At 42.4% G+C, this 10,477-nt stretch overlaps 1 protein-coding gene across 2 annotated transcripts; it reads left to right on the top strand.

Annotated features, from left to right (window-relative positions):
• Positions 1 to 215: 215 nt before the first annotated feature.
• fgfr4 (fibroblast growth factor receptor 4) lies at positions 216 to 10,271 on the top strand. 2 transcript variants are annotated; one of them, XM_065287349.2, is made up of 20 exons: positions 216 to 833; positions 1,782 to 1,965; positions 3,297 to 3,478; positions 3,565 to 3,703; positions 3,939 to 4,199; positions 4,286 to 4,375; positions 4,454 to 4,620; positions 4,728 to 4,851; positions 5,551 to 5,741; positions 5,829 to 5,967; positions 6,057 to 6,250; positions 6,343 to 6,488; positions 6,573 to 6,694; positions 6,778 to 6,888; positions 6,966 to 7,156; positions 7,749 to 7,871; positions 8,065 to 8,135; positions 8,235 to 8,372; positions 8,458 to 8,563; positions 8,644 to 10,271. In XM_065287349.2, exons 2-20 carry the CDS (start codon positions 1,875 to 1,877, stop codon positions 8,818 to 8,820), a joined length of 2,763 nt encoding a protein of 920 aa, XP_065143421.1. In that variant the 5' UTR covers positions 216 to 833; positions 1,782 to 1,874; the 3' UTR covers positions 8,821 to 10,271. The 2 variants fall into 2 exon arrangements, with proteins under 2 accessions (XP_065143421.1, XP_065143420.1); XM_065287348.2 differs by having other exon boundaries at positions 3,936 to 4,199.
• Positions 10,272 to 10,477: the final 206 nt, after the last annotated feature.

Genomic DNA, 10,477 nt, shown 5'->3' with positions numbered 1-10,477 from the left:
ATATTGCGCACCCCTGGATCTATCTATCTATCTATCTATCTATCTATCTATCTATCTATCTATCTATCTATCTATCTATCTTTCGCTGGGGTTTGCCTTTGGGGATTTGTTTTTTTTGGGTGGGGGGTTTCAACAACCCCCCAGTCCCCCCCCTCCCTTCTGGTTTAAGCCCATTGTTATGTGAAGCTTCCCCTCAGTGTGCTGTTGTCTCTCAATGCCAGTGAGTCTCTTGCTCAAGCCCACAGTGTAAAGCAGTAGAGAAAGAGAGAGAGAGGAGAGGAGAGGGGTTGTTCAGTTTTAAACTTACCTCAGCTGCGTGGAGCGACTCATTCTGGATGAACCCACGGGTTAGAGCGGAGCCCATTGACAAACCCCATCTGCTCCACTGTCACTGAATTCACATTATACGAATCAAAGACTGAGGAGACTTTTTCTATGTGTCTCATATCGGATGATTTCCACGGCTGGAGATATTTTACACTGCAGGAAGACTATCGCGTGTTTTAATATTCAGTGGATATATAGCGGTTTTGGACTCGGGAGCGCTCACGAGCACAGCGCGAGACCTCACCAAAGGAAAGCAGCGCTGGACTTTGAATCGAGAAGACGACTTGTATTTGTACGACTTGTAGATTAAAAATGATATTGGAGTAACTCAGACTTTTCCTTAAGTTGCCCATTGGATTTCCAAGGATAAATAATTTGGAGGTTTATAAAAAGGAGATAAAGGACACATGAGTGTCTCACGAGCCACCGCGAATCAAGGGAACTAAACATTAGCGGTGCCTTATCAAACCCACTGACCGATTACAGGGCAAAGGACACTAAAACAGGTAAATATTTATTCATATTATTTAAACAAAAGGCTTGAAAATCATTAATTTACGCATTTTTGAGTTGTTTCAGGTCTAATATTTTTTAAATATAAAATTTTATTAAAGGAGGGAACAGCGCAGCTTTAATATAAATGAATGTTTCTTTTATAGACTTAACATGGTAACTGGTTTATGGCCATTTACAAGTTAAAACACGACTTGGCACACTTAGTGATTGAATTGCTTACTTTTTGAATTAAAATCAGATTTTTTGCATATAGCCTACTTATTGTTTTTGTTACCTCAGGTTTAAAATGACTAAATGAGTTTCATTAACGCAAACCAAGTGGTTTCACACTTGTAAATGGATTTATTTAGCTAAACCAAACTCTCACCTCAGTGTGAAATTCTCGTGTTTTTAATGCGCTTGTGGTTCCTCGTACCCGGAGCGTGACGTTTGCTCGTATTTACTTTTCATGCGGACCAAAATACGTGTTTTTCAAGCACATCTGGACTGAGTAAATATGTAAACAGTTTTTTTTTTTTTTTTGTCGTACAGGAATAGCGTCTGAATATAAAATCAACCCTTATATTTAAAAATAAATAAATAAACCCATATCAAAACTTTAGCTAAAAATAAAAACTGTCCATGTACTTATGTAATAACTTGGAAAATTAGTCTGTGTTCCGGACTCAATTCATGTGTTTATATAGAAACGAGCCATTAAAGGACGTTGTACAGGCTCCATTCATAAACAACTGTCCTTAACTACTGCGCATTCAGACATCCGATATATTCATGTAGACGGGGGAGGTGGACAATGTCCAACAATGATGTAGGTGTACAAATTCCATTCAGTTTTAAATGCGGGTGCGTGTGGAAGATTGGGGTGTACAATGCATTATGCATTTATGTAAACGTGCATCTTTCACAATGAACTGTAGCCTAAATGTTTATCTTCTCAGGTTTGTGACTACCCTGGAGCTGCCAATGCCTGGAGTCAGCATTTGAAGCTGACCAGCTGTCTTCTGCGCACGCACACACATTAGTTCAGCAAGATGTTGAGCATCTTCAAGATTTTCATTACCATCTGCTTCACGGAGTTGGTGGTATCAAGAACTTTAAAAACGGGGGACGTTCGAGCAAAAGGTATGGATTATTACAAATAATGTTTATCCCATACATATGCATTATTTTATCAATAGATTGATTTGTATTATAAGTATATATAAGTGGAGCGAAATATAGGTGGTGGGGAAGTTGGAGAGGATGTCATCGCTTAGCGAGTGAAAGATATTTTCTTGAGCCATAAACAGTGCTACCTGATCCTGCCAAAGCCCTGAGGCTCGGAAGTGTAAATCTGTTTGGCCCAGTGCCAGTAACAAGGGATTGTGGGATGCTGGGGGTGGTGGGAACGATGGGCTCCTATTGCTCCTTCTGATATTACACAAACACTGGGTTGTCTAGATTGTGTACCTGCCAGGAAGGCAACCGATAAGTGCTATTTAGACTTTCACAGACATTAGTAAGGACTACATGTAATGTACTTGGTAGTATTATTTAGTGATAAGCTTGGCACTGCATTTTGGACCGGGTCTAGAGGGAAATGTGGCCCTTGGTGAGGGAAGCATCTTTCTCTAAACCTTTATGAGCTACGACCAGCTATGGGAAGGTGATAAAGGTTGAAAAACCCTGCGGTGCAGCCAAACAATGTCCCACTAAGTTCCTGCCAGGGGAAATTAAAATCACAGTGATACTTTAATGGTCAGAGCCACCCAGGAAATGTGATGCTGGTGAAAGGTAACGTAGACCAAGTATTAAAAAGCAATTCAGCTATTTGTATATATTTTACTAATTTAATAAAGAGCAAATTATGTGTACGGCTTTTGTATTACCCCAGTGACGTTGGGTTTAGGTTGAGGTTAGGGTTGGGGTATCATTAATGTTTTCCTAACAAATATGGACAAGTTCTGGTGTGATCATCAGGCTGAAATGCACAAACCACAAGATACTTTTCTTCACCAAAAGTTTGCAAGTTCAACCATTCAGCCTATTTTCTAGCGAGCGCATGTGTTTGTGTTTTGTTTAGCTTGTTCATTATTTTCATGCTGACCGTTCACACCCTGCCAGGGTCAGATCCCGGCCAGGCTCTAGTTTTATTCAGTGAAGTTCATTAGTGTATTGGTGGAAGAATGTTATGGTCCAGTGCTGGAGGTGACATTGCTCGGTTGGGGGGGTGGAAGGGGGTGCATCACTCAAATGCTTATCACATTCACCTCTGGGTCACCAGCAACACTGCTGTAAAGTCAAATTAAGGTCATTCTCGATTGAGAATTGTGTTCATTGTGATGATCAGTTCAGAGAAAGGCTATAGTTAGCAATTAGTGAGAAGTTTATTGTGTTTATCAAACACTGTGTATCTTACAGACTCATTGCTGTATTGCAATATTCAAAAGACCTCATTTTCTCCGTTTGGTCAGATATCAGAGTCTCTCGACCGACTCTCCTGCCCGGCTTTCCCGAGAACGCCAGTGTAACGGTTGGAGGACACGTGAAACTGGTGTGTAAACTCCACCAGCCGGCCTCAACACGTCTCCAGTGGTTCAAGAAGGACAGCAATCGCCTGGGGCCTGATGGATCACCGAGTTTCACAGCGCTTACGGTGAGAAAAGGATTTAAAGATTTGCTGTTATGGATATTTCTGCCGTCGGAAGAGAAGGAGTAATCTTTGATCTGTTTTCCCTACAGCCTCTTCTAGAAAACACCTCCAAAGTCAACATACTTCCTCTAGTGAACGTTTCCTTGAAAGATGCGGGAGAGTATGTATGCAAGGTGGAAAACTCGGTCGGACAATCTTCTCGCTCTGCCTGGGTGGAGGTCTTACCAGGTAGCTAGTGAAAACTCAATATGTTTTGCATTACTTTGCCATTGGCTAAAGTGCTATGACAATTTATGTTTGGATGGACAGTATAAGTGGGCTTCAGTTGAGATGGTGTCAGTAAAGAATGCTAAAACTTTCTCATATTTTTGCTCCCTGTGATGATTTGCAATGCAGTTTTCCTCCTATGGATAAAAGCATCTGTTAAAATACCTAAATTGCTTTAAATGTCCCGCTCTAGAAGTTTCTGAGGAGCCGACTGAAGAGACATCTGAACATCTACGTCTGGAGGTTGGAGATGTACTGAAACTCCGCTGTGACACAAGTCGTCCTGGAGCTGTACAGTGGTTCAAGGGTGGCACACGGGTGCAACACAGCGCCCGTATCCAAATAAGGGCAGCAGTCATGGAGATAACAGACGTAACCTATGAAGATTCAGGAGTGTATATGTGTGTTATTCGCGGCACCAAAGAAGCTCTTCGCAACTTCACCATCACAGTGGCGGGTAAATATTGACATGTTTCTTCACGAACAACACTCATTTTGATGTTATACTATATGTGGGAACTTACTGTTTATCATTGTTTGCAGATTCTGTCGGGTCTGGAGATGATGATGATGACAACGGGCTTGATGATGCTGATCCTGAGACAGAAAATGACCAGGTTTACATCTCCAGAGGTTGGTATTAACAATGTATTCAGGCTGGCAACTTCCATTAAGGTCTAGCATTCGGCTTAATTGCTTCCTCTCTTTTAGCACCATACTGGACTCACACCCAACGGATGGATAAGAAGCTGTACGCTGTCCCGGCTGGAAACACAGTCAAATTTCGGTGCCCGGCCACAGGGAACCCTCTTCCGACCATTCGCTGGCTAAAGAACGGCAGAGAATTCAGAGGAGAGCACCGGATCGGAGGCATTAAGGTGAGATGTGTCATTTATTTCTATGCATTCAAGCTTCACCCATGACTTGACTTTGAAATATCTCAAAATAATCCTTAAACTCACACTGTGCAATTTTACGATCATAGTTGCGACATCAGCACTGGAGCCTGGTTATGGAGAGCGTAGTTCCATCAGATCGTGGGAACTACAGCTGCGTGGTGGAAAACAAACATGGGTCCATCTCTCACACCTACCTCCTGGACGTATTGGGTAAGAGGGCGTTTACTCACATGTCCTAGACAGCCGCCTGGCTCCATGAGGAGCCATCTCAGGTCTACAATACTCAGCATGTGTCAGAGGCAATAAGCATCAAACCGGCGAGGTCCTGTAATAGCAGATCAGTGGCGTCACATAGGCACCAAATGCACCTCAGGGACGGCCAGGGGCTCATGGTTGCACCCCAGGCACTCAGGGTTCACTCGAGTCTCTAGTTGTCTACACCGATATGTAAGATCCAAACTGTAATAGGGCAATAAATATCATCACAGCGGGGTGGGCCGGGTGGGGGCTGGCATCGGCCTGCATGGTACGTGCCTGGGAGCTCTGTGGGTTGAGGCGTCCAGACCAATTTTCTACCTGACCTGTGACAGACCTGTTTGTTAAGAGTCCGGCGTGGGGTCAACCGCTGAGTCTTAGCAGACGGGGAGGGGGAGCAAGCACAGGCGCACATCAAGTTCAAAGTCCCGGCACACGGGCCTGGCTTAAAATATCTCCTAATGAAACCAATTAGTGAGGATTGGTCAACGTTTGAAAGTGCCGCTTGGGTATCCCCATTTGGCAATGCAGTTTCCACTGATGTAAACGTTCAACAATTACATTATTTTAGGGCTATAAAAGCCACTGGATGACATTTTTAATAATTGTTGATATGAGCGTACTAACATATAATACTTTCCCATCCTTTTTCAGAACGTTCCCCACACAGGCCCATTCTGCAAGCCGGTCTACCAAAAAACGTTACTGCAATAGTGGGTGGTGATGCCCAGTTCCTTTGTAAAGTCTACAGTGATGCCCAACCTCACATTCAATGGCTGAAGCACGTAGAGATAAACGGCAGCCGGTATGGACCAGATGGCATTCCCTATGTCAGGATTGTGAAGGTATTTTTAATAACGTAATTCATTACCCCTATACTGTAAGATGTTCTGTACATTACATAATAAAGAGATTTCTTTCTAACCTCTCAGACCGGAAGCCTGAACATGTCTGAAGTCGAAGTCTTATATCTTACTAACATCACAATGGAAGATGCTGGCGAATACACATGCTTGGCTGGAAACTCTATTGGTTACTCCCATCAGTCTGCTTGGCTTACTGTCCTGTCAGGTAGGTTTGTTTGGACACATCGAAGACAAAATCGAACCAAAATCAATTCTCTGGTTTGCTTGAAACTTATAAATTTGTCAATTCCACAGAGGAAGAAGTGGTCAAAGAGGTGGACCTTATGGAAGCCAAGTACACTGACATCATCATCTATGCCTCTGGGTTCCTAGCCCTGGTGATGGCCATCGTTATCGTGATTCTCTGCCGCATGCAACTTCATCCTAACCGGGAGCCTTTTGATACGCTTCCCGTGCAGAAACTCTCCAAATTTCCTCTACGCAGACAGGTAAGTCATTGCCTTTTGGCAATTTCCTGGAAACATAACATTCATTGGAGCATTCCTGATTCTAATCCTGTACGTCTTGGACGCTGTTGCAGTATTCAGTGGAGTCCAATTCGTCTGGAAAGTCAAGTGCCTCGCTGATGAGGGTAGCTCGTCTTTCCTCTAGTTGTTCCCCGATGCTGGCTGGAGTTATGGAGTTTGAACTGCCTTATGATCCTGACTGGGAGTTTCCAAGAGAGAAGTACGTAGTACTGTCAATACTTCCAAAGTCTTAAAATATGTTTCTTATTGTCCTAAACTGACTGTTTACTTTATCTCCTGACAGTTTGACGTTAGGGAAACCACTTGGGGAAGGCTGCTTCGGTCAGGTGGTGAGAGCAGACGCTTACGGGATAAACAAAGAGAATTCGGATCAAGCGACAACTGTAGCTGTTAAAATGCTTAAAGGTAAGTTTGATCATTCGGACGTCATATTGTATTTATAATCATAAACGCAAACTAAGAAGGATGTGTTGGTCTTTTTTAAACAGATGACGCAACCGACAAAGACCTGGCTGACCTCATCTCTGAGATGGAGTTAATGAAGGTGATGGACAAACACAAGAACATTATAAACCTTCTTGGCGTTTGCACACAAGATGGTAAGTTACCCACAGAGCTACTTTTCGACCCCCCCCCAACTTAAAATAGATTTTAACGTACAGTATTTCTAATTCAGGGCCACTCTACGTGCTGGTCGAATACGCATCAAAGGGTAGCCTGCGTGAATACCTTCGGGCACGTCGACCTCCCGGCATGGATTACACCTTCGACGTAACCAAGGTTCCAGAGGAGCAGCTCACCTTCAAAGACCTGGTGTCCTGTGCCTACCAAGTGGCAAGAGGGATGGAGTACCTGGCCTCCAAAAGAGTAAGTTGCTCAATTAGCTTCTGTTCAAACCAACCCCCCATCTTATCAACACGTCCCTTTGTTTGATACGCAATGCCGAGCATTCCTCAGTGGAGTGGCGGTGTGTTGTGTTTACCGCCGTGGCCATCCTGCCTCCATGGTCTTTGTCCTTTCTAGCACTGCCATAAATCTGTTAGCAAGCAGGCGTTCAGACCCGCCTGCGTTTAGGATCATATTACTGGCTTTTTGTGGGCTGCTAAGAATGTAGTCGTCTGAAACCCGTCCATTAGGGCCACAAACCAGGGGCCGTTTTCGTCCTATTTTTCAATCCTCAAATACCACATCTATTTCAAATGAAAACCAAAATAAACTTAATGACATGCATTTAGAAAGTAGCCCCGTGCTGTTTTTCTATGAAATCCAAGTGCTATTTAAAGTTCAAAACATCTGCAAAAATCGCTCGCTACATGGCGATGTTTAACGAAGTCCTTGTATAGAAAACCGTTTGTTATTTTTGTTGAGGTCACATATGGTCTGTGGGTGTGTTTATCTGATAAGAGTCGATGTTATTAATGCAAGGTCCGCTAAATAAATATCTCTATTTGTCTCACAGTGCATTCACAGAGATCTAGCAGCCAGAAACGTTCTCGTGACGGATGACAACGTCATGAAAATTGCCGATTTTGGTCTGGCAAGAGGAGTCCATCAGATTGACTACTACAAAAAGACCACCAATGTGAGTATCAACGCTCATAACATCGAAAACATCCTGATGCTTTAATGTTTAATGTTTGATTGGCAGACGGTTTAATAGAAGATAATTGGGGAAAGGAGAGTGGGGTTAGCCAAACTGTTGGCGACCAAATTTTTGAGGATTTAAAGCAAGTACGATTCTTAATCCTAACTCTTCTCTTGTTTTTCAATTTCAGGGACGTTTGCCTGTAAAATGGATGGCACCAGAAGCTTTGTTTGACAGAGTCTACACACACCAGAGCGACGTGTAAGTCTGGCTAATCATTGAAGCTATGCCAAAAATTCAACCAAGATTTAAGACTATATAATCTTGATGTCAGTGGATGCTAACCGATTATCTTTGCAGTTGGTCTTTTGGAGTGTTAATGTGGGAGATTTTCACATTGGGAGGATCGCCGTACCCTGGGATACCGGTTGAGGAACTTTTTAAGCTGCTTAAGGAAGGCCATCGAATGGACAAACCTTCCAACTGCACTCATGAACTGTAAGCATCGGCCATTACCCAGACCACCAAAGCAAAGCATTGAAAATATTTAGTGACTTACACTAAGTTTGAATTGTTTTTACAGCTACATGAAGATGAGAGAATGCTGGCATGCTGTACCGACACAAAGACCGACGTTTAAACAGCTCGTAGAGGAACTGGATAGAGTACTGGTGTCCATTTCAGATGAGGTAAGATCTTATGCATCAACGTTTGTTTACATTTGGGTTTCAGTTTATGCATTAAAATATTTGTATTTTTGCATTCGCAGTACCTAGACCTGTCAACCCCATTTGAACAGTACTCGCCATCTTGTGAAGACACCTCCAGCTCTTGCTCCTCAGACAACGATTCAGTGTTTACCCACGATGCTTTGTCAACCGACCCATGCCTACTCGGTTACCACGACGTGCGCTCTCGGATAGACACGAAGACGGCGATTCGATAGTCTGTTTCGACAGCTTATGGACACTTGCGATAAAAGCGGTACAAGGATTTTCGCCTGTGTTGCTCTGCCTAAGAACATTATACGAATGCTTGGCACTATGAAACTTTGCGATAATGAACTTCACTTTCATCAGATTTCTGCTACAGAAACAGGACCGAGAAGCTGTTTCTATTCAGCGAGCGCTGCTGTATGTACGAAGTTACATAGGAGCATTTTCCAACCAGATTTTTTTTTTTAAAGAGAACATTTATTTTGATATAAAAAAGTGGATAGCATTGATAAATATAAATCTCTCTCTATATAAGATTATTCTACATTTTTTTTATTTAATGAGCTGTTTTAAATCTCAGGATCTTGCATGTTAAAAATTGCTGCAGCGGTGCGGCAAAGTGCCTGATTTTTTGGATTTCCTGTGAATATCGACTTAAAGTATTTTAATGTACATATCATTACAGAAGACAATTACATTTTATAAATTATTCTAAATGATATAAAGTGAAGGTGTTAAAGAAATTATGTAAATCTCTTTATAAGGAGCTTCCCCTCAACCATTCTTCATTTACAATAACTATTGTTCGCTGCTCGTACCATCGCACGCCGTCAAGGCCAAAACCTCCCAGCTATTCCGGCCTCCCGTCATTCTCCCGAACCCTTCACCCCATTCAAAACTTGAGACATCGCAGGGACCAGCAGCGCTTTCATTGTCAGTACTGTACACACAAGAAAAGGACTGGAGGGAATGCGAAACGCCTCGATATTGATTGATTTCAAACGCTGAATCCTCCATTGTTCGACTGTAACCTTTTAACCATCCCGGTGTGTTTGCTGGGTCCGGGCGCAGGCTAAGGTGGACAATGGTCTCAAGCAGCTGTGATGTGTTTGACTGCTGGCTGGGGTGATCGGGGGGCTGTGTGCAAATGAGAAAGCCCCTTATTATGCTAATGGCTCCAGCTGCTCATCTTTATCCGCCACTATCTTTTAATATACAAATGCTAATGCTGGCCTTTCTTAACAAATTCATCCATGTCCTTCAGGGAATGCGAAGCCTGATAAGAAGCCAATAGCTTTTTTCAAGTTAATTTAGCCGATACTTTGCATTCTTAGCCAGGGACGCTCCTAGAAATCCCTCCGGGGACAATTGGTGCGCATTCGAAAGGGCCGATTTCTTTGTTGAGAGCAAGAAATGGTTAAATGAGACATGTTTGACCTTAAACTCTTGAAGGCATTGCGTGACCCCTTCAGAAGTCTAAAGCACATTGTTTGCATACAAGCGAAAATGAATATATATATAAATATATATAAATAAACCACAGACATTCCATTTGTGTATTCTCCATTGTAACAAATCAAATGATGTTATTATAAATTTCCCCTCGAGAGAATTATTTTAGAAATATCTAATTTATTTGTTTATGGTTTGTTTTATATTAAATAAAGTATAATTTAAAATACTGACTTTGTTTTTATTTCGATGCACTTTCGTAATTCACCCACAGTTCACACCGAATGATTGGATTTGTTTGTATTTGGTTTATAACAGACATCTCACACTTCAGTGTCACCCACAACCCATAATACCTGTCTAGACATATATCTACTGCATCTCTGATTTATCTGTCATGTGTAACAAATCATTATCAGGAGACAAACACGACAA

The sequence above is a fragment of the Paramisgurnus dabryanus genome, chromosome 18 (genome assembly GCF_030506205.2).
Source record: "Paramisgurnus dabryanus chromosome 18, PD_genome_1.1, whole genome shotgun sequence".
Lineage (NCBI taxonomy): Eukaryota > Metazoa > Chordata > Actinopteri > Cypriniformes > Cobitidae > Paramisgurnus > Paramisgurnus dabryanus.
Note: the sequence above shows the minus strand (reverse complement) of the source record. Positions and strands in the feature narration are given on the sequence as shown.